Consider the following 25,675-nt stretch of genomic DNA (forward strand, 5'->3'; position numbering starts at 1 on the left):
ACTTTTTCACTAATTTTTCTTACCCATTCACTCCTACTCAACAACAATGGCACTCAATATTGTTAGAGCTACTATCCCAGAGAAAGGAACCAATTATCTAACTTTTACTGATGCTAAGCAAGCCCCTGATAGTTTCAAAAGGTTTGTGAAATTCTTGTCTGAATCCTATTTTGCAGGAGCTTTAACTGCTAACCCGATCTTGTACTTGGATGTTCTGCATGAGTTTTGGACAACAGCTACGGTGAGAACAGTTATGAATGATAACTTTGTATCTTTGGTGATAACTCTATATTGGAGGCCAACAAATAGAGTTCAATGAGCAAGATGTGAATGCAACTTTGGGTCTTCCAACTACAAATCTAGTGGAGATGCCAACACACGATGAGCTTGCTGAGTTCATCGACTTCATCAACTATGATGAAAGAATCAACCTGGCAAGCTTGAATAGAACAAACCTAAGGAATGACTGCTCCTTTGTGTTTGATTCTATAGTAAGGGCCTTCACATGCAGGAAGACAGGGCATGACAACATCTCAAGTGTGGTGTAGAAGCTGATGTTCTCAATAGCCCACAACAGACACTTGAATGTTGGTCTATTGATCCTGAAAGAACTTGTAACCAGGCTGACCATGCCCCAATCTGCTAGAGGTAAGGAAATTTTCTTTCCTAGATTTATTATGTCTACGTTAAATCATAAAGTAACAGACATACACTTGTTGAATGGTATAGATAACACTAAAATAGGCAATTGTAAGCAAGTGTCCACAATAATATTTGGTTCACTTACTACAAAGAACGAGATAAATGTAAGTCTGAAAATCACTCCATTCATGATGGAGAGGTTTAAGACTTACCCTTACCCAATACCTGACATGAGATCAAATGTACAATCTAGTACAACTATGGTCCCTGAACCTGTAGAAGTTCAAATACAGGAAAACCAGCAGTGACCTTCCCAAGCTGAGACTATTTCTTCAAACCAAGTAGCAGCTAGGAAACCAACCACTTCATCCTCTCAAAAGGGTGAAGTAAGTAAAAAGAAGAGAAATGAGATAACCCTGGGGAAGTACTTGGAACCAGTTGCGGGGAGTTGTGCGAAGAAATCAGCAAAATCATAAACAAGAAGTGGAATTTTCCAGAAGGTGTGCAGGCGCCCGCCTGGAGACTGCAGGCGACCGCCTGGAGAGCAGGCACCCGCGTTGGATTGGAGGTGACCGCCTGGGGTCGGATTGTCAGATTCTGGATTTTCTAATTTGAGTTCTATTGGGCTTCTGCAATTGCTGTTTCTTGTGAACTCTTATATAAGTAATCTTGGGAGACATTTTCACAACAACAAGTAACAAGCAAGGAGCAAGTAACAAGGAGAGAAGATTAAGAAGACCGTTTTAGCACGCAACAACGAAGAAGGGGAAGCATACATTTATCTTGTGATTCTTTTAATTCATTGTAACAGTGGATGCTAGTTTTCTTTACTCTTTGAACCTTAATGTTAGGTCAAGCAACACTGTAGAAGGGGCTGAATACAGTGTTTATATAATCAAATCGATTTAACACAAATATATAACAAAGATCAAGTATATTGAATAAACTCTGTTACAATAAGAACTGTTGTTCTCTCTCAATGATGAACAAATATCACTAAGAGCTGCTAGGTTACAATGTATGATCTTCTCGATAATGATAACAATTATAGTGTAAACCTATGTCTGTGTTTATATAGTACACAGTTACAAGATAACTTCTAATTGATATGGAATATAATTATGTCTCCTAAAATATATCAATCATATATCTTATACAAGTTTTTCAGTCCTCTAACTCTTTCCATGCATATCTTCCTTTGTTTTAGTCTCGATCTTCTACTGCAAATCAGCTTCCTTCCTTAACTGTAAGTCCTCCCATACTTAAGTTCTGATATGACCTTAAGTCCTGATATCCTTAAGTCATAACTTCCAGTAAGTCCTAATTTCAGTAAGTCCTGATATTTCCTGTTTGATAAGATCTGAAAACTAAACATGAAACATATTAGACATGACATCTCAAATATATCTAACAATCTCCCTCAACTTGTAAATTATGCAAAAATATAGAAGTTAACAGATTTGATGATGTCAAAAACATTTAAGTTCAAATGCAATAAGAGTTTAATAAGACTATCAATTACAACATATAGAACATCCAGTTTTACCAACATCACTGGATCAATTTGAATCCATAATGATTCTTAACAAAATCTTTTACCAGCTTATCTTCAGCTTTTCCCAGAACTTCAACTAACTGCGCTTTGACCTACATCAGTCCTTCATCTTTACTATCACCAATTTGATAAATGGTTATTCTGGGAGCTTGAATTGATGTTCTTTCAAGTCCATCACCAAGTCTGATAACTTTAGGATGTGAAGAGTTTTCATTATTAAATAAGCATCTTCCTTTCAGAATAACTTCCACCTGAGCAGAATTCTTCAGCATAGAAATTTCTCTTTCATCATCTTCGGTAATTATTGGACTGTAATGAGAAGTCTTTATACCAGAATTCTGAGTAGATCTCTTATAGCCTTCAAAATATATTCTGACCAACTTCTTGTAACATCAGATTTTACATCCAAAAGATAATGAATATGTTGAAGCTCTCTGACATACTTCTTTAGTACATCGATATCAGCTAGTCTATAAGTCATTCCATTATTGAGAAATAAAATCAATTTCTCTTTCAGATCATCCTTATCATGAGCATCTATCACAATTTGAGCGGACAACACCTTGTCAAGGTGCTTTTGTTTGATTTGTTCATATGGTTTGTCTGTCAACATGAAAGGATCTCTTAGAGTAACCTCTACTCCTGTTTGTATCTTTTCTTCATCAGGACCTAATTCAGCTCTATCTCTAGGTTGCTTGGCTCTCAACCCAAATGTAGTGAGTTGATTAATCATAAGATTGGACTTTGGTTCAGCTGGAGTAGAATTTTTCCATAACAGCTTCTTCTTATCAGCAATTGTCATCTTTTTCAAATCAACTTAAGTATTGTCAGTAGTTGATGTCTTGATAGCTTGATCAGAATTTTTTGTTTCTTCTATTGCTTGTTGTCCTTCATTCTGAACAACTTGAACAATGTTAGAGGTTGTTTTAGATTCTTCAGTTACCTTTCTTCTTTTCAAAATTTGAACAGTTTCATCTTCAACAAGATTATCATTAGTAACTTGAACCATTTTGCATACTGGTTTCATCAGAACTTGAGGAATTTTCATCTTCAGTGGCTTGGTTGGTTCATTAACTTTTCTTTTCCCTTTGTCTTTGGGATCAATCTCAGTCTGTGATCTAGTCTTGGACTTTGAAGTCTCAAAATTTGACTTTTCCTTGATCACAATGCCTTTTTCCTTAGGCCTTGGAGGTTTCTTTGCATCAGAAGCTTTAGACTTTTGATTTGTCTTCTCAGTTGCAAATCTAGCTTCCTCCTCCTTGAGATTTTCCAAATCCATTCCTGGATTGTGCTTCATGAATAATCTTCTAGCAATTTCTTCATCAAAAGTCTGAATCTTAGGATCTTTGTAATAGACAGTAGTCTGCTTCCCCTTGTACTTCAGAGTTTGCATGAACTTCTGTGAGTCTTGACTTCCACCTTGAATCAGAATATCAGGCTTTGTCATCAGACTTTGCTTATCAGAACTTGACTCCAGACTTTTAGCATTCACAGTATCAGAACTTGACTTTTTCTGTGTAGAAGATTTTCCTTTAACTTTTCCTTGTTGACCTTTGCTCTTATCAGAGTTTCCCTGGTCATCACCTTTGTCATCCTTCTTCTTCAGTATTTGAGTAGGTGAGCATTTGGACTTAACTACCTTCTCCCCCTTTTTGGGATCATCAAAAAGTAAGAGAGAGAGAGAAGAAGTTCAACTGAAGATTGGATTTCATCCAATTGAGCTTTCTGAGAAGCTTGATTTTCTAGGACCTCAGTAATTTGGGTCTGTTGCTTCTCTTGAATCTTCTTAATGGCTTCAATTTCCTCAAGAGTAGGTCTGATATATATGGTCTTGTCAAGCTTGATCTATAGATCTAGCTTATCAGCTTGTTCCTTGAGTGTATCAACCTTAGCATGAGTAATAGAATGTAGACCATGAAGACTTCTTATACTCATAGCTGTAACCTTGAGTTGAGTCTTGAAATCAGAATTTGACAATAACTCATCAGCTTTTGATACATGCTCTGTCAGAATTTTGGTGCTTGGAATAAAATCTGATTCATTCCACTTCTTGGTCCACTCAACTCCCCTATGAGTTTCCTCCCAAGATACAGGAGCATCCTGTTCAACAAATTTCTTCACCAAAGCTTCCTTGCCCAGAACGGGAACTGGAGTTTCAACAGAAATACTGTCTCCAGAACTTGAGGAATATTCATTATTTTCTGACAGCACAACAGTGTGTGAAGAAACTGGAGATTCAGAAATAGCATCATCTAAATTCTAATCATCGGAATTTATCTCCAGAGCTAGTGTCTTTGATGTAGATGGTATCTCAACATCTAAGATTGGAGAATGAGTTGGTGATGTATGAGCTGCTGTTGGTGGAGCTTCCAGAAAAAGAACATTGAGTATATTCAGATTATGAATATCTATTTCAGAATTTGTAATTTGTTCTTCAGCACCATCTGTAGCTTCAATGAAATAACCGAAAACTAAAGTGATAATTTTTTCCTAACCGAACCGAACCAAACTTATGCACAATCCGAACTGAAAACCAAACCGAATTATTTCAGTTAATTCAGTTCGGTTTCTAAAAACCGAAATATTTAAAAAAAATCAAAATAATTTAAAATGAAAACAAAAAATAATTTGAAATGTTAAAAGAATACATATTATATTATATTATATATGTAAAAAATGGAAGATACATACATTAACCAATTGAAGATACATACAGTCTATTTTTTTATTTATATTTACTATATTATATTATATATATATATATAATATAATTCAAAAATATATATATTTAGATTTTGGTTATTTCGGTTAAACCGAATTAATTTTTAAATTAACCGAACCAATATTATTTAGGTTAAAACCGAAAAACCGAATTAATCGAAATTTTTGAAAAAATTCAAACCAAACTGAACCGAAATTATACGGTTCGGTTCAATTTTTCGGTTTTGGTTCGGTTTTGCTCACCCCTACTTTAGGTGGGGATGACAAAGATTCAATTACAACAGGTTTTGATGAGATCAAAGATTCCTGATCCCCTTCCTCAGCTTCTGCAATATCTTTAGATGGAGATTTAACATTATACCTCTTTGCCCTCATTTTCTTCAACCTCCTTGCTAATGAAGGAGTTGTTATTGCAGCATCAGAATATACAGATTTCCTTTTCCAAGTAACAGAACTTTGAGCTACAGTTTCTTTATGAGAAGTAACATTCTCAGCTTCAATAATCACAGGTTCTGATGCATGAACCTGTGCTTCACCTGTTTCTCAAATCATTACAATTTATTATCGACCATTATTTTAATCTAAACATTCATCAAGAGATATAGTTTAAATAGATGAAGTAAAGATTAACAAACCACAACAAGAACATTCACATCACATAATACGAGAGAAACAGAGACTAGATCTTGCAATCAAAGGGAATTTCATTAATATATCAAACAAGTACATGTCATAAAATTTAAAGATTACATGCAAAAATTACAAAATATCCTAGTCTAGGTCTTCCTGCTGCTGACAAACAGCACGACAAGACGGATGATTTTCTCCCGCTGTTTAAGAATGCGGAGATGAAATTCTCTTTGAAAAGACAACAGATCATTTTTGATGTTATCTGGAAGTGGAATCCAGATGTCGTATGGAATGTTGTTGATAGGATATGAAGTCTGAATTCCATTTCTGAAAATGGTCACAGTGTATGTGCCATAGCAGTAAAACCAACTGAAATTTTCCATTGTTTGAGAGAAATGAAAAGATGTGTTTGGGTAGGAAAAGATGTGATTTTACTAAAGGATGAGCAGTCATTTAAATAGCCAAGTGAATATCAAGGGACTCGAGGACTGTTTAACGATTAAGAGTAGAAGTAATGATACCTCGTCTCCCTAGACTGATGTGTAACAATAACAGTCAGTAAAAAGTTAAAACAGGAGTTAATGGGCACGGGAAATAAGTAACAATTACTGTGCATATGATGTTTTTCAAGACAAACACGTACCACTAACCCTTAATGATTATGACTGTTTTTCATCTCACCTAATTATATTCTGATTAAATATGACCGTTCAGTATCTACCACAAATAAGCCAAGTAAACAAATAATGCCACGTAAGCATCAGGGTTTCCATCAGGATTTACATCAGAACTTGACTATTATCATAACTTAATGGTCATCAGAATATGGCTTCTGTACTCAAACAGTGAATGTTTGTTTCTGTAATTCTCCATACAAATACTGACTTGTTTTCTTCATAGTTTTAATCATCATAACTTCCATCAGAACTTGTCCTCGGAATTTATGCAAATAACACGTAACTGTTTATCTGAAACAACTTGATCACCACAGTAATTTTCATCATTTACATGGAGTGAGAGTGTGTGCATTTAGCAGAATATCAGATAAAGATTAAAGTCTGATCAACTTTGGTACATCTTAGAAATAAGGCATAACTGAGAAAGGTGCTTAAAATCTGTCATAAATCATGAAGTCTACTATAGAACAAATTTATGCAAGAGTCCACCTCAACTGTTTGTGCTCATTTTTATGCATCTTTTGAAATTCCTTTTTATAGTGGCTTCCCAGTGTAAGTGAGTCACGACTGCTCATCAGAATCTATGTTGTTGTCAAAGTATTTCTCCAATAATCAGAGAATGGGAAAAGTCACCGAGAAAAATTTATTTACTTTTCTAATGCATATAACCTAATACCAGCAATGCACTTGGGTCTTCCCTTCCACATATTTACTCTAGATCTCAAAGGAGTACCTGACTTTAATTTTCTTTTCTTTTCTTTTCTTTTCTTCAGATAAGTGAGGCTTATCAAGCATGTAGTTCATCCTTAAGATTTACTGACATCAGAATGTGACAGATGAGAAGCAAGAATCTAGTTTGTGACTTAGTAATAAGATACACAAAGTAAATTTGACTAAGCTCTAAATTAGAATTTGCTTGTGTTAATGAGTTTCCACATAAATAACTAATTCAAACATGGGATTTCTAGTATGTTAAAGACTACTAGGTCAGTATCTAACACATGCATCCTCATTGGATTGAATAGTCACAGACCCTTCAAATCACTATCAGAGTTTAAGAATCACATCAGATAACAATCAGTATTTAATATATTAACAATTTAAGCACAGATCACATAGAGATAATGCAATCTGTAGACACTGATCATAAAGTCTGATACATGAGAACAAAAACTAAGCATATTTTGAGAAAGAACCTGAAACCATTCCAAGTTCATTTACCAATCTTATAAAAGTAGCTTCACATAGTGGTTTTGTGAAGATATCTGCTAGCTGTTGATCTGTTGAAACAAAATGCAATTCCACTGTACCTTCATCCACATGTTCCCTTATGAAATGGTACCTATGCTGATGTGCTTTGTCATTGAGTGTTGAACTGGATTACCTGTCATAACAATAGCACTTTGATTATCACAGTAAATAGGGATTTTAGAAATTTTTTACCCATAATCCATTAACTGATTCTTCATCCAAAAATCTTTCACAAAGCTTTGTATTTGTAGAGCCAAAGATGATATCATCAACATGGTCCTTTACATGGTTGAGGTAGAATAAAGTCTTGTCAATTATACCTCTGTTAAATCCACTTTCCAGAAAAAATTGAGCTAAAGTCTCATACCATGCTCTTGGAGCTTGCTTAAGGCCATAAAGTGCTTTGTCAAGCTTGTAGACATGATTGGGAAATTTAGGATCTACAAAGCCTGGAGGTTGTTCAACATATACCTATTCCTCCATTTCTCCATTGAGAAAAGCACTTTTCACATCCATTTGAAAGACTTTGAACTTTTTGTGAGCAGCATAAGCCAAAAAGATTCTTATGGCTTCCAATCTAGCAACTGGTGCAAATATTTCATCATACTCAATACCTTCCATTTGAGAGTAACCTTTAGAAACCGGCCTTGCTTTATTCTTTTTAATTATGACATCACTGTCAGTTTTGTTTCTGAACACCCATTTTGTACCAACAACTGATATGTTCTTTGGTCTTGGCACCAGGGTCCAGACTTTGTTTCTTTCAAATTCATTTAACTCTTCCTGCATTGCTTGCAATCAGCATCTTGAAGAGCTTCTTCCACTTTCTTTGGTTCAGTCTGAGATAGAAAGGAGTGATAGAGATATTCATTTGAAGTTGCAGTTCTAGTTCTGACACCTGCTTCAGGATCTCCAATGATTAAGTCAGGTATGTGTGCTTTAGTCCACTTCCTTGCAGATGGAAGTTGATCTCTAGAAATGGATCCTCCCCCATGATCCATGTTGTCTCCATTAGCATTTTCTGATGCTCCCCTGTAGTTATGCTCTCTGAGACTTCAGAATTTGAGTTTGATTTTTCAGGAGTTGAAGAATCAGAGTTTCCATAATTATCAGAATTTGGCTCATCATAACTTGAAGAGCCAGTGATAGGTTCTGATGCTTCTTGAGAGTCTTGAGTTGTGGTAGGATCTATAACTTGCTCCCCTGGACATGTGCATTTTCCCTTGGAGTAGTTACCATAGTTTCAATGACATCAGAATTTAGCCCGTCAGAACTTACAGGATCAGGATTTAAGTTATCAGAATTTACAGAATCAGAATTTAAATCTTCATTTTCAAATCTCAGCTGATCATGATCATTGAAATCTTCAAGTCCAACAATCTTCTTATCATCAAAAGACACATTGATAGATTCAATGACATCCCTTGTTCTTACATTGTAGACTCTAAAGGCTTTTGTGGAAAGTGGATATCCAACAAAAATTCCTTCATCAGCTTTTAGATCAAATTTTGACAGTTATTCAGGATGAGTCTTAAGAACAAAACACTTGCATCCAAATACATGAAAATATTTCAGATTTGGCTTCTTTTTCTTCACCATCTCATATGGTGTTTTTCCATGCTTGTTGATCAGTGTAACATTCTGTGTAAAACAAGCAGTCTGCACAGCTTCAGCCCAAAAGTAGGTTGATAGCTTTGCTTTATCAAGCATAGTTCGTGCAGCTTCAATGAGAGTCATGTTCTTTCTTTCTACAACTCCATTTTGCTGTGGAGTTCCAGGTGCAAAAAATTCCTGTTTAATCCCATGCTCTTTGTTGAACTCTTCCATGATTGAATTCTTGAACTCGGTACCATTATCACTCCTTACGATTTTCACAGAATCTTTGACCAATTTATCCAGCTGTCTGACATGTTCAATTAAAGTATATGCAGTTTCACTCTTCTTGTGCAAGAAATACACCCAAGTGTATCTTGTGAACTCATCCACTATAACCATAGCATATTTCTTCTTTACAATAGACATGACATTTACTGGACCAAATAGATCATGTAGTAGGTGATAAGGCTCAAGAATTGAGGATTCAGTTTTGCTCTTGAATGAAGATTTTATTTGTTTTGCCTTTTGACATGAATCACAAAGACCATCAGGAGCAAATACTGATTTTGGCAGTCCTCTCACAAGATCTTTCTTTACAAGCTCATTTATATTGTTGAAATTTAAATGAGAGAGTTTCTTGTGCCAATCTCACCTTTCTTCAATTGATGCTCTGCTCAATAGACAGATTACAGAACTATCAGAACTTGTTGAAAGTCTGGCTTCATAAATGTTACCATGCCTGTAACCTTTCAGAACCACTTTGCTTGTAGAATTGCTTATAACTTCACAGTGTTCTTCAAAGAAATCAACATAATAACCTTTGTCACAGATTTGACTTATACTCAGCAGATTGTGTTTAAGTCCAGAGACAAGAGCTACTGACTCAATGATGACATTCCCAAGATTGATCTTGCCATATTCCATAGTTTTTCCCATGTTGCCATCTCCATAAGAAACTCCTGTGTGAGCTTTCTCCACAAAGTCTGATAGTAGGGCTTTATTTCCAGTCATATGTCATGAACATCCACTGTCCAAAACTAGGATGCTTTTCCTGTTGCCCTGCAATCACAAAGACCACTAATGATTAGTTTTAAGGACCCGGACTTGCTTGGATCCTTTGGCCTTATTAAGTTTGTTAGCATTTGCAGCGGATTTAACTTCAGAGTTTATGCTAACATTTTTCTTATCATATTTTACAGTATCAGACTTTGCATCAGAACTTACACTAGAAGGAATAATGCTACTTTCTTTAAAGAAGGTTTTATTTGATAATAATCATAGATAAACTATGATATTCCTTACAAGTATAAATGGAATGCCATAAACTACCACAATGAAAACAAGGATTTTGTGGTTTATACCTAACAGTCTGACTCTTAACTCCTGATTTAGGAGGTAAAGAGTTTATATTCGTATTCTTCCTGCAAAAAGAAGCAAGATGGTTAGTTTCCACAGTTATAACATTTCTTTCTATGAGCATTACGAACAGGCATATAATTATTGCTTTTATTCACACCTTCCTTTCCATTCCTATTTTTCCTAGCTGCCTTTACCTTGTTCACACTGCTAATCTCTTTCAGCTTATGCTTAAGCTGCTTCTTTGTCATTAAGCCTATGTTAACTTCAGCTGCTTTATCCTGTTTTAATTTGTCAGAAGTAGACTTTTCTTTGACTTCTGTCTCAGAATCTTTCATCTTTTCAAAATTAGACTTTACAGTTTTAGCTACAAACTTAACAGGATTTACCTTTGGCTTGACAGTCTGTTTAACAGTAATTGGCTTAATTTGTTCAGTTCCTATTTCACTTTTATTATCTCCATAACCTAAGCCCTCTTTCTAGTTTCCACTACTTAACAAATTCTGAGTTGTTCTGCCAGAGTTAGTCCAAGTCCTGATAATCTCTCTTTCCTTTTCTAACTCAGTTTTTAGAGATTCATTCATTTTTAGCACTTCATCTCTAACATAAAATGCATCATCTCTTTCTTTCTGAGTTTGATGGAACATAACTAATTCTTTTTCTAAATAATCATTCCTCTTTTTAAAAGCAAGATTTTCAGAAGTTAATCTTTCACATGTTAAAGTTTGATCTCTATAACTAATAAACATGGTTTTAATATATAATCTCAACTCAGTAATATCATCAGTATGAAAAACATAAGTTGTTTGAGGTACCTTTAACTCAGCAGCATCAGAACTGCTATCAGCATTTGCCATTAAGGCATAGTTCACCTTATCTTCAGAATCTGAAGTGTATGTCCAGCTTTTCTTCTTTGTGACAAGTGCTTTGCCTTTGCCACTCTTTCCTTTCTTGCAGTTAGGAGATATGTGGCCTCTTTCACCATAATTGTAGCATTTGACATTTGAGTTGTCTCCACTGTCAGACTTTGCACTTTTGCCTTCAGACTTTCTGAACCCTTTCTTATCAGCACTTACACCTTTCCTGGAAAACTTCTTTCCCTTTCTGGTTTTCCTGTAGGCTATCTTTGTGATACCCTTCACCATAAGAGCACACAATTTCATAATCTTTGCATCATCATCCATTTCAGGTAAGCTTTCAGTTTCTGAATCATCATCATCAGAATATGATGATTCTGAATCAGACTTTATGATGAGAGCCTTTTCTTTGCCCTTCTTTGAGACAACAACTTTAGGAGATTCCTCCTCATCCTTAAGAGCAACTGTCCTTGACTTTCTTCCATGTTTCGTGCTCCTTTGATCCATCTCAAGTTCATGAGTCTTGAGCATACCATAAATTTCATCAAGAGTAGTTTCATCAAAAGCATAGTTGTCTCTTATAGCAGTAGACTTCAAATCCTAATTTTCAGGAAGAGCTAAAAGGAAATTGAGATTTGAATCTTTAAGATCATATTCCTTGTCCACAAGTGACAGGTCATTCAAGAGTTTGACAAACCTGTCATATAATTCAGTTAATGACTCATCAGCTTTTGAGTCAAAGTGCTCATACTCTTGAGTGAGTATAGTCCTCCTGTTCTTCTTGATTGCATCGGTTCCCTGATACCTTATTTCCAAAGCATCCCATATCTCCTTTGCAGTCTTGCAATTAATTACCCTGTTTGACATGACATTATCAATGGCACTGTGCAGCAAATGCCTTACCCTTGCATCCTTGGCAATAGATGAGATATCTTCAGTTGTATAATCACTTTTTTCCTTGGGTATGGTCTTTACTGGTTGATCAGCAACTACAACAGAGAGCTTGGTAGGCATATGTGGTCCTTCATAAATTCTTTCAAGGTATTCTGGATCTGTAGCTTCCAGAAACATAACCATCTTCACTTTCCATATGGGATACTCAGAAGGTCTCAGTATGGGAACCCTAATAGTCTCATATCGACTATGAGTTTGGGTGTTTTGAGTTTCTTGAGTTTTGGTGGGCTTGGTTGGAGTTTGTGCTTCTTCAGACATGATTGTTTGCATCTTTACTGTATGTGTGTTAACAGAAAGGCTCTCATACCACTTGTTAGGTCACACAACACTGTAAAAGGGGGTTGAATACAGTGTTTATACAATCAAATTGATTTAGCACAAATATGTAACAAATATCAAGTACATTGAATAAACTCTATTACAATAAGAACTGTTGTTCTCTCTCAGTGATGAACAAATATCACTAAGAGCTGCTAGGTTACAATGTATGATCTTCTCGATAATGATAACACTTATAGTATAAACCTATATCTGTGTTTATATAGTACACAGTTACAAGATAACTTCTAATTGATATGGAATATAATTCTGTCTCCTAAAATATATCAATCAGATATCTTATACAAGTCTTTCAGCCCTCTAACTCTTTCCATGCATATCTTCCTTTGTTTTAGTCTCGATCTTCTACTGCAAATCAGCTTCCTTCCTTAACTGTAAGTCCTCCCATACTTAAGTTCTGATATGACCTTAAGTCCTGATATCCTTAAGTCATAACTTCCAGTAAGTCCTGATTTCAGTAAGTCCTGATATTTCCTGTTTGGTAAGATCCGAAAACTAAACATGAAACATATTAGACATGACATCTCAAATATATCTAACACTTAATATTCTTGTGACGTACTCTATTTTTATTAAGTATTTTTATTAGTTTATATCGTTGTGTTATTATCATGTTTTCATATGAACCCATGGTGACAATGACTTCTATTATGGGCTAATCGTGATCATGGGGTCGTAGCAGATTTACTATGGATTTCTTTAGTTAATTATTTAATACCTTGGTATGTGATGATTTTTTGATATCTAGCATAGGTTGTGCTTAATCGTCTTATGTGTGTCGTGAACATATAAGATAGTGTGTTAATCTCTTGTGAAGCGACAGTGAATCTTGAGATTTAGAACTTGCCATGCTAGCATAGGTTCATGTATTGTATGCATGATTAGTAGGTAACTCTAATCATTTTACTTGCCCTGTGTAATCATAATGAATAACTTGCGCTTAAATAGTTATGTTCTGAAATTCTGTAGACATATAGGGTCTCAACATAATTGATGCTTATTCAACTTCTATCTTAATTGTGGATGCTTGGTAGAATGGTACTTGTGCAACGAAAGTTGGCTTTTATCAGTTTGATGTTGTTCGATTAATATCATCACCATTACATGCTAAGGGTAATAACAATGACTATTGAATAAAATAGTAATGAAGTTATGATCTCATGTGTGTTTAATATTGTTAATTCAAGTGTTAATTTAAGTGTTTAATTCTCATAGTTAATAATTAGTTAATCAACCTTAAGTGTTATTGTCTTGACATTGAAGAGTAATCATATATTGGTGAGTAAGTGCTAATTAAATATAATTAATCAGAGTCTCTGTGGGAATGAACTAGAAATCATTATATTTTACTTGCGAACGCGTATACTTGCGTGAATTATTAGCGCATGCTTTGTGCCTAACAAAAAGCCTAAAGTTAATCCTGTTAAGTTTGTAGCAAAAATTGTTATGTCTGATTCTGAAAAGATGAAAGATTCTAAGACAGAAGTCAAAGAAAAGTCAACTTCTAACAAATTAAAACAGAACAAACCAGCTTCAGTAAACATAGGTTTGATGACAAAGAAGCAGCTTAAGCATAAGCTGAAAGAGATTAGAAATGTGAACAAGGTAAAGGAAGCTAGGAAAAATAGGAATGGAAAGGAAGGTGTAAATAAAAGTAATAATTATATGCCTGTTCATAATGCTCCTAGAAAGAAATGCTATAACTGTGGAAACTCTAACCATCTTGCTTTTTTTTTACAGGAAAAATAAAGATATAAACTCTTTACCTCCTAGATCAGGAGTTAAGAGTCAATCTGTTAGGTTTAAACCACAAAATCCTTATTTTCATTGTGGTACTTTATGGCATTCCATTTATACTTGTAAGGAATATCATAGTTTGTACTATGATTATTATCAAATAAAACCTTCTTTAAAGAAAGTTAGTGTAATTCCTTCTAGTGTAAAGTCTGATGCAAAGTCTGATATAAAGTCTGATAAACAGCATATTAGCATAAACTCTGAAATTAAATCCATTGCAAATGCTAACAAACATAAAAAGGCCAAAGGATCCAAGCAACTCTGGGTCTTTAAAACTAACAATAGTGGTCTTTGTGATTGCAGGGCAACAGGAAAAACATCCTAGTTCTGGACAGTGGATGTTCAGGACATATGACTGGAAATAAAGCCCTACTATCAGACTTTGTGGAGAAAGCTGGCCAGGAGTTTCTTATGGAGATGGCAACATGGGAAAGACTTTGGGATATGCCAATATCAATCTTGGGAATGTCATAATTGAATCAGTAGCTCTTGTCTCAGGACTTAAACACAATCTGCTAAGTGTGAGTCAAATCTGTGACAGAGGTTATCATGTGGATTTCTTTGAAGAATACTGTGAAGTTATAAGTAATTCTACAGGCAAAGTGGTTCTAAAAGGTTACAGACATGGTAACATTTATGAAGCCAGACTTTCAACAAACTCTGATGGTTCTGCAATCTATCTGTTAAGCAGAGCATCAATTGAAGAAAGCTGGAATTGGCACAAGAGACTCTCTCATTTAAATTTCAACAACATAAATTAGCTAGTAAAGAAAGATCTTGTGAGAGGACTACCAAAATCAGTATTTGCTCCTGATGGTCTTTGTAACTCATGTCAAAAGGCAAAACAAAGAAAATCTTCATTCAAGAGCAAAACTGAATCCTCAATTCTTGAGCCTTATCACTTACTGCATGTTGATCTATTTGGTCTAGTCAATGTCATGTCTATTGCAAACAAGAAATATGTTATGGTTATAGTGGATGAGTTCACAAGATACACTTGGGTGTATTTCTTGCACAAGAAGAATGAAACTGCATCTACTCTAACTGATCATGTCAGACAGCTGGATAAGTTAGTCAAAGATTCTTTTAAAATCATAAGAAGTGATAATGGCACTGAGTTCAAGAATTCAATCATGGAAAAGTTCTGTAAAGAAACTGGAATCAAGCAAGAATTCTCTGCACCAGGAACTCCACAGCAAAATGGAGTTGTGGAAAGGAAAAATAGAACTCTTATTGAAGTTGCACGAACTAGGCTTGATGAAGCAAAGTTACGAACCTATTTTTGGGCTGAAACTGTGCAGACTGCTTGTTTTACACAGAATACTACACTCATCAACAAGCATGGAAAAACACCATATGAGATGGTAAAGAAAAAGAAACCAAAGCTGAAATACTTTCATGTATTTGGATGTAAGTGTTTTATTCTTAAGACTCATCCTGAACAGCTGTCAAAATTTGATCTAAAAGCTGATGAAGGAATTTTTGTTGGATATCCACTTTCCACAAAAGCCTTCAGAGTCTACAATTTAAGAACAAGGGTTGTCATGGAATCTATCAATATATCTTTTGATTATAAAAAGATTACTGGACTTGAAGATTTCAATGATCATGATCAGCTGAGATTTGAAAATGAAGATGTAAATTCTGATTCTGTAAATTCTGATGACCTAAATCCTGATCTTGTAAGTTCTGACGGGTTAAATTCTGATGTCATTGAAACTGTGGTAACTGCTCCAAGGGAAAATGCACCTGTTCAGGGGGAGCAACCTGATGATCATACCACATCTCAAGATTCTCAAGAAGCATCAGAACCAGTCATTGGCTCTTCAAATTCTGATTCATCAAGTTCTGATGAGCCAAATTCTGACAATTCTGGAAACTCTGATTCTTCAAATCCTGAAGGATCCAACTCAAATTCTGAAGTCTCAGAGAGCATAACTACAGGGGGAGCATCATAAAATGCTGATGGAGACAACATGGATCATGGGGGAGGATCCAGTTCTAGAGATCAACTTCCATCTGCAAGGAAGTGGACTAAAGCACACACACCTGACTTAATAATTGGAGATCCTGAAGCAGGTGTCAGAACTAGAACTGTAACATCAAATGAATGTCTCTATCATTCCTTTATATTTCAGAATGAACCAAAGAAAGCAATAATTACTGCACATTTCCCGTGCCCACTAACCACTATTTTGACTATTTACTGTGTGACAGGTGTCAAATGTCTGTTTTACTTCCAAAAAGAGTCGTTGAGTGGAAAGAGTATATATATTAGAGTTAAAAGATTTCACAATCTTTTACCTACTCTTACTTTATCTATTATTTCTTTTACTCTCTTTCTCTCTCTTTTTCTTTCTATTTTCTGATGGACTCTCTTCCAGGCATTTTATCAAACACCTTTCGTACTCACAACTTTTCACTTCATTTTTTACAGAAATGGCACCAAAGGACATTATTTTTAATGGAGCCAAGTTCGTCCCCAACAACTACATGGCTATTCTCAGCAAGGACGAAACTCCATCAGATCTTCACTTCATCCAAGACTTTCTTACTCGCAGTGAGATTGGGTAAACTTTAGCCCAACCACAATTACTCTCAGGAACACAGATACTGGAGTTTTGGAGGAGTGGTGTTTATGATGATGGTGGTGAAGCTGGGTCCCCAAGTATTATTTTCACAACAGGGGAAGATGAGCATCCGGTTACTTTGTCTGTTGTTCGATAAGCTCTACATCTGCCAAAAAATTGTAATTTCAATGCTCAGATTGAAGATCCACTACTACAGAGTATGATGGCCAATCTTGGCTATGAGAAAAGTTTATCCAAGCTGGGACAACTGAAGAGACCCTCAATGAGAAGGGAGTGGAGTTTCTTCTTTGACTGCATCACCAGAGCTTTTGTCAACAAATGCTCCAACTTTGATGCCATTCCAATTCTGAGTCAGCAAATAGGGTATGCACTTCTAAATCAAACTCACTTTGATTATGCTACTGCTATTTTGGGTTTTATTGGGGATAGGATGAAGGAGGACCCAAATACTGTTTATTTTGCTAGATTTTGTCAACTCATTTACAGTTTATATTGTTCTGATAAGCCCCAAAACTTTAGTGAGTCAATTCAACCCTTTAAACTTGCTAAAAGGGCCTTCACAGACTTGTTATCTACTGATAATAAGAAAGAGATACTAAGACCCCTTCAAATTCCTACATCAGTAAAACACTTCTTAGTAAATTTTGATCCTCACAAATACACACCCATATATCCTGATGCAGCACTAGCACAGCCTCCACCTACAGAACCTACCAATACTCAACCAGCTCCATCCTCTCAACTACAGCCTACCATCAGAACCTATTTCCAACCAACCTCTGGTACTTCTCAAAAGGTGCCAGTTGTAAAATCTAACAAATCATTTAGGCCCAAAAGAACTATCTCTGTGCCTAAATCTCCATCAAGGAGAAAAAGGAGTATTATTCTGAGGGATGAATCTGATGAGGATGAACAGGTCCAGGTTCCAGCATCAGAACCTGTGACAGTAGAAGCTGAAAATGTAATTTTTCAGAAGGAGGTGGAAGCTGAAGAGTCAACTCTTCAGAAAGAAAATGAAGCTGAAGGTTCTGAAATTCGGATTAGGAAAAGATCTGCAAATTTTGATGCAGATCATGTTTTTCCTCCATCTAGTAGAAAAAGGAAGACTAGAGCATGTGTGAAAATTACACAATCTCAATATGAAGATGCTGAGGAAGGGGATCAGGAATCTCTGATCTCATCAGAACCAATAGTGATTGAAGCTTTGCCACCTCCACCTCAAGCTGAAGACACTGTTCAAGATACAGTGATCACACCCCCTATCTCTCCAATCAAAGAAACTGTTACAATTGAAGATTCAGGATTAAGTCCTGAAATTGATATTCACAGGTTAAACATACCAACTGTCTTGTATCTGGAAGCACCAACAAAGGAGACAACTCCACCTGTTTCTCCACTAAATGCTGAAGTTCCTACCACACCAATTTTGGATGTAGAAATAGATAAAGTTGTACCAGAATCACCTTCAGTGACACACACTTTAGTACTCTCAGAAGATGATGAGATTCACTTAAGTTCTGGAGACAGTGCTCCAGTAAATGCTCCAATTCTTGGAAATGAGGCACTGCTTAAAAAGTTTGTTGAAGAAGATGCTCCTGTTCCATGGGAAGAAATTCAAAGAGGAGTTGAATGGACCAAGAAATGGAATGAATCTGACTTCATTCCCATCTCAATAGTTATGTCAGATCATAATGCAAAAGCTGATGAGTTGTTGACAAATTCTGACTTCAAAGCTCAACTTGAAGTCACAGCTCTCAATACTAAAAGTCTTCAAGGTCAACACTCCATTACTCATGCCAAGGTTGATAAACTACAGGAAAATGCTGATAAGCTGGACCTGATGCTCAAGCTAGACAAGAATAGGTTTATCAGACCAATTCATGAGAAAGTTGAAGCTATTGAGAAAGTTCAAGAAAAGCAGCAGGCCCAACTGGATGAGGTCTTGCAAAATCAAGCTGCTCAACAAACTCAGCTAAATGAAATCCAATCTTCAGTGGAACTTCTTCTCTCTCTACTCCTATCAGATGATGCCAAAAAGGGGGGAGAAGGTAGTTAAGTCCAAATGCTCAATTATTCAAGTACTGAAGAAGAAGGACGATAAAGGAGATGACCAGGGAAACCCTAGCAAGGGAAAAGGTCAAGGTCAAGGGCAAAGCAGCAAAGTTTCTTCACATAAACTAATTTTTTATTCTAGCAAATCTTCTACACAGAAGAATACAAGTTCTGAAGCTGTGAATGCTCAAGTTCTGAAAGCAAGTTCTGACAATCAAAGTCTGATATCAAATTCTGATATTCTCAATCAAGGAGGAAGTCAAGACTCTCAGAAGTTTTTACATACTCTGAAACTTAAGGGAAGAGAGACTACTGTCTACTATAAAGATCCCAAGATTCAGACACTTGATGAAGAGATTGCTAGAAGATTATTTCTCAAGCATAATCCTGGAATGGATTTAGAGACTCTAAAGGAGGAAGAAGCTAGATTTGCGGTTGAGAAGACAAATCTTAAATCTAAAGCTTCTAATGCAAAGAAACCTCCAAGGCCTAAGGAAAAAGGCATTGTGATCAAGGAAAGGTCAACTTTTGAGGCTTCAAAGCTCAAGACAAGATCACAAGTTGAGATTGATCCCAAAGCAAAAGGGAAAGAAAAGGTTGATGAACCAACAAAGATTCAGAAGAAGAAAATTCCTTCAGTGCTAATAGATCCTGTCTATCAAGGTACAATGCATGATGATGATACTTTGATAGAAGAGGAAGTTGAATCTTTGAAGAGAGGGAAGAAACTGAAAGAAACAGAGTTAACTACTGATAATGCTCAAGCTACTCAAACTCTGGAAGCTCAGAGTTTATCAAATTTTGAGAAGCTATCTGTTCAAGAAAATAATGAAACAGCAAATCCTGATCAAGTCATCAAGACATCAACCTCTGACAAAGCTCAAGTTGATTTGAAGAAGATGACAGTTACTGATAAAAAGACACTCCTATGAAAAAATGTTAAACCATCAGATCCTAAGAAAAGTCAACTGCTATCTGATTTCATGACTGTTGGATTGAAAGCCATAGAAGCGAGAGACAGAGCTGGATTAGGTTTTAAAGAAGCCAAGATCAAAATAGGAGTTGAAGTAATTACCAGAGATCCATTCTTATTAACTGACAAACCTCTTGAGGAAGTTACACAGAAACACCTTGACAAGGTTATATCTGTTCAAGTGGTACTGGATACTCATGATAAGAGTAATGTCAAAGAAAAGCTGATTCTATTCTTGAAGATGGAAGAACATACAGAATGTCAGAATCAGATGTGCTGAACAAATCTCTGAAAGAACTTCAATTCTTTCATTATCTTTTGGAGATAAAGTCTGAGGTTACCAGAAGATGATCAAATTTCATCATGAAGACCATAAGGGATAAAGCCAGAATCTCTGGATCAAGGGTTGCAGAATTTATTCCAAAGATAGTTGAAGATGATGGAAATGAAATTTCAATGAAGAAGAATTCTGCTAAACTTGAAGTTATTCTGAAAGAGAAATGTCTGTGCTATAATGAAGATTCATCTCACCCAAGGGTAATCAGACTTGGTGATGGTTTGAAAAGAAATCACATCTCAGTACTTAGGACTGCAATCTACCAGATTAAGAGTCAAGATGAAGAAATGAAGCAAGTCAAGGCTACATTAGCTCAAGTCCCGAGGAATGCAGAAGAGAAGCTGATATCAAACTTTGTCAGGAATCACTTTGGATTCAGATTGATTCAGTAAGATTGGTAAAAGCTGCAAGGAATATAAGTTGTAGTTAGTTGTCTAAATAAACTCTCATTACATTTGTACTTAAATGTTTTTGACATCATCAAATCTATTAACTTGTATATTTTTCATAATTTACAAGTTGGGGGAGATTGTTAGATATATATGTGATGTCATAACTAATCTGATGTGTTTAGTTTCAGAACTTAATATCAGGACTTACTGGAAATCAGAACTTATTGAAGTCAGAACTTATATCAGAACTTAAGGCCGTCAGGATTTATATCAGGACTTAAGTGCGGGTACTTCAGATAAGGAATGCGGCTGATTTATAGGAGAGTATCTGGACTAAAATAAAAGAAGATATGCATGAACAGTTGGACAACTAGAAGACTTGTAAAAGGATAAGATCTGATTGATATATTTTAGGAGACATAATTATATTCCATATCAATTAGAAGATATCTTGTAACTGTGTACTATATAAACACAGCTTAGGGTTTACACTATATGTATTATCATTCACGTGAAAGATTATTCATTGTAACCCTAGCAGCTCTTAGTGATATTGTTCATCACTGAGAGAGTAGTTTAACCTACTTTGTAACAGAGCTTATTATATTGAATAAACTTGATTACTGTTACATACTTGTGTTCTAAATCGATTTGATTGTATATACACTATATTCAACCCCTTCTATAGTGTTGTGTGACCTAACAAAATTAACTATAGGTATCTATAAGTAAATCTGTTAGAATCCCACGATAACGATTAGTTCATAATCGAACTCATTGTCACCATGGGTTCCAATGAAAGCATGATAATAAACAATATAAGAGTACTAGGGTTCAAAGACAAATCGAAAACTAGCATCCAAGTATCAACTATATTAAAGAAAATAAAAGTCTTATTCTCCGTAGCCATCTCTTGCCCTCTAGGTCTTCTTATTGCTCTCACATGCCTCCTTGTTGTTAAAAACATCTTTTTACGGGTATATATAGGCTCAGAATGACCAGGACTCTAAAAATCTTCAATTTCGACTAAAATCAGGATTCTGGGGCAGAAATCGGGCGCGGGCGCGCTGGTACAGTGCGCGGGCGCGCTGGTACAGTGCGCGGCCGCGCTGGTACAGTGCGCGGCCGCGCTGAAATAGTGATTTCAGCGGCGCGGGCGCGCTGACCTTCTGGAATTTTTCTTACAATTCTTCTTTTAGCCATATCTTGAGTTCTGCTCATCAGAATTAGGCGATTCAACTGTCCACGCGAAGCTAACGAGATTCTCTACAACTTTAGAATGGCCTAGACTTCCAATTCTGATTACTTTTAAACATATTTCCTTTAAAAGCTCCTTTCTTCATATAACTGATGCCTGAAATGCAATAACGCAAAAACACATCAAAAATACCAACAACTTGAGTTCAAAACACCAACTTATGCCTGTAATGAAGCGTTCCAAGTAGATATAAAATTCACTTATCATATGCCTACTGAAGGAGCCAAAATGGTTAAATCTTTAGGAAAAGAAGTTCTTACTTTCAATCCTGATGGAAAGAAAATTGAATTTCTGGAGCTGGATAATTTGGAACTTGGAGAATCAAATCTACATGACCTCAGAGTTGTTGTTTATCATAATGATGAGTCAACAGAGGAGCTCAAGGATATCAAACAGAGAATGGAAATATATGTGAATGTTCTTGAAGGACAACTACTCAGGAAACTCTTTGATGAAACTACAGACTGTACTGAAGTTCAAGACTGAAGATAAAGTTTGGAAGCACTGACTATAAGATAAATTATTTGTTTGTATTTCTACATTTAGATAGTTTTGACATTCGCGGTTCGTAGGTGGGTTCGGGTGGAGTCGTGGGACCGCAGAGGGAGTCTTCATCGATCTTTTCTTACTCACTCTTTCTTTTAAATAAGCTTCTAAATCATCAATTTAAAACTTGTACATATTTCATAATGCACAAGTTGGGGGGGAATTGTTCGAAGAAATTGATAATATTAGCTTATAAACTATCAGAGTTTATTATCAGTATTTGATATCAGAGTTTAGCAGAAGGTGATGTCATCAGCATATGTCATCAACATTTGCTGATCAGTAACTAATATCAGTATTTAGTCACTTCAGCTAAAAGTCAGGAGATATCAATGATGGAAAGGATTTGCATAATACAAGTCGGTGAAGGACTTTACTTCTAGTAGCAATCAAATTAAGGATATGTTTTATGATTCCTTATTGTAATTGAATAGGATTTCTTTTCTGATTGTGTAGTTGTGCAGTATAAAAGCCAGATTAGGTTAACACTTTGTGTGTCACGTATTGATACATCCTTTTTGTAATCTAGCAGCTCTCAATGATATATGTTCATCCTTTGAGATATTAGTTTGTAATCAGTTTTTATCAATCAATAGAAAACTTTTCATCCCGTTGAGTGGTTATTTCGATTTATCTGCATAAATTGTATTCACCCCTTCTACAGTTGTATTAAGGACCTAACAGTGAAAATAGAAAAGTTAAATGAATGAAAACTAAAATTCTTAATATTTCGTATATTATATTCTTATATAATATAATATGTATAAGAGGGATCTTATCCAAATTATGATCCCTGTACTGCCAATGTAATAAGGACCATTAGATCATGGTTTAAATAAATGATAGTCGTTGGATTTAAAATAAAGGAATATTCTATTTTCATAATCTAAACCGAATATAAGTAGGTATTCTAAATCAAATATAAGTAGATATTATAAATTCAATAGAGTATTTAGGTACATCGAAATATGAGGAGGTATTCTAAATGTAATATGAGTAGGTATTCTAAATTACAAAGAATATTTAAGTATATCCATATTTAAGTAGGTATTCTAGATCAGACAAAAGTAGTTATTTTAAATTGTGTATAATATTTAAGTATATCCAAATATAAACAGGTATTTTAAATCAAATATAAGTAGTTATTCCAATTTGTATATAATATTTAAGTACATATCCTAATTTGAGTAAAATACTTAATGTAATATTCATGACCGTCTTTTTCTTCAATTTTGGGATAATTTTACGGAGATAATATTTTTTAAACAATCACTGAATTAAAGTTTATTTCGTGAGTTTTGAGTGGGATGTAAAATCGTCAAAATCTTATTTGCAGAACTCAAAATAGAGTCGAAATAAAATCAAACGAAACCCCGTTGTCGGAACAAATCATATGTAAAATATTTTCATTTATAATTCATTTATTTAACTAATAAATATCTTTTTCTGCATTAAAATATTAAACTCGATATAAAACAAATATAATTTATTCATTCATTTATTTATTTTATTAAAAAAAAATTAAAAACCCGTGCTTTCGAACCGGAATAATTTTAACGAGATAAGGTGGAGGGGGCTTTTTGATTCCCAAATTCGGTCGGCCCAAACAAAACTCCCAAACACCCATATGTATCCATCATCTACTATCTCCATCGTCTAACATATAAGGGCTTAAAATTGCAGATAGGGCTTAAAATTGCAGTACCATGGTGGTAACAAGAGGGACTAAGGAAGCTGATAGCAAGAAGTAATTTTTTTCCCCTATTAACTTTGTTGGTTTTAACGCATAAACGATAAATCTCAACTAACAAGTTTTTTTTCTTTTAATTTTCGCTAGGAAAAACGGAAAAGCCAATAAGGTCTGTTTATATCGAATTTCCTTTCAGATTTTGGGGTTATTTGTCAACTTTTGTTTTTCCAATTTGCTAGCATTAGCCCCTGTAATTTATATATTGTTATTTATAATTTGTTGTTTAAACAGACTGTGGCAACCACATCCATGAAAAAACAAAGAAGAAAAACTCTGTTGGCGAGAGAGATGGACGCATACTCTATGTTCATGTAATTTTTAACCTCTTTTTTTTTCTTATTCAAGAAAAGGTGTTCACCAAATGTTTTGATTCTATTCCGTTATCTTGTTTGATTATAGGATTACTGACTTTCTGAAGCGTTATTACCAGAATCATCCACGCTCAACCACTGGATTGGTAACATCTCTACTTTCTATCCAACTATTTTATATCACTTCCTTAGTGTTAATTCAGTTCTTTCTCTTTTTTTCCATCAAAGATTCCAGATGATGCCGAAAAATGTGGATTTAATGAATGGATTAACATGAGTGAATCTGTAAGTATCTTTTGTTAAAATTAAATATTAGATATGCTGCAAGTTTGTTATGATCTCAAATTTCCCCTATTTAATTATTTTCTCAGGAGAAAGCTTCGTGGATTGAAAATGTCAATAATATGAATGCTGGAGGAAAAACCCTGTTCCAGCTTCGCTGTGAATATTATTATCTTTATTGATCAGTGTCTATTGTGTGTTGACTGATACAACACTATTTTGTTCGTAGTTACCTGAGACTTGATTAACTTTTTGTATTTGAATTTCAACAGTTGTAACTGTGATTTTGGATACTGGGGCTTTTTTTGGGATATATGACTCGGGTTGTGATTCAGATCGGTTTATCAAGTGGTTTCATGTTGGAAAAGTGACACTTCTTACCGGCCGAAAAATTGAGCCATAGAAATGCGAAGCCTTAGCAGTTTGTTGGAACAATTTATATTATTTGTTTTTACTTATTATTCTGTCTTGCGTAAATATGTAGATAGTTTTTGCTTATCTTTAGTGGCAACTTATGAACTTTAAGTTTACTTGTTTTCCTTCTAATTTGCTATGACTCCGGCTTTTCTTTTTTTCTTTAGCTACTAGGTCGCCTCTGTAGGAGTAGTTAACCATTTTACTTTAATTTTGATAATAACTATAATAATTTTATGATTCTGTATAATTATTCATTTATTCATTGATGAACCTTGTTTTGTTGATCAATCGAGTATTTACACATACGCATATCGATTGAATATGCAATTGATCAAATACAACTCAAAAACTGATCTTATTGTTAAGAATCAAAATGCTTGCTTCCATTGTA

The 25,675-nt window shown here is 35.0% G+C and overlaps 1 protein-coding gene across 1 annotated transcript; it reads left to right on the plus strand.

Annotated features, from left to right (window-relative positions):
• Positions 1–24,130: 24,130 nt before the first annotated feature.
• LOC141692577 (uncharacterized) lies at positions 24,131–25,201 on the plus strand. Its single transcript, XM_074497459.1, has 6 exons — positions 24,131–24,271; positions 24,362–24,383; positions 24,506–24,585; positions 24,674–24,731; positions 24,814–24,870; positions 24,957–25,201. The coding sequence occupies exons 1-6, from the start codon at positions 24,231–24,233 to the stop codon at positions 25,047–25,049; spliced, it is 351 nt and encodes a 116-aa protein (XP_074353560.1). The 5' UTR covers positions 24,131–24,230; the 3' UTR covers positions 25,050–25,201.
• The last annotated feature ends 474 nt before the right edge of the window (positions 25,202–25,675 follow it).

The sequence above is a fragment of the Apium graveolens genome, chromosome 10 (assembly GCF_009905375.1).
Source record: "Apium graveolens cultivar Ventura chromosome 10, ASM990537v1, whole genome shotgun sequence".
NCBI lineage: Eukaryota > Viridiplantae > Streptophyta > Magnoliopsida > Apiales > Apiaceae > Apium > Apium graveolens.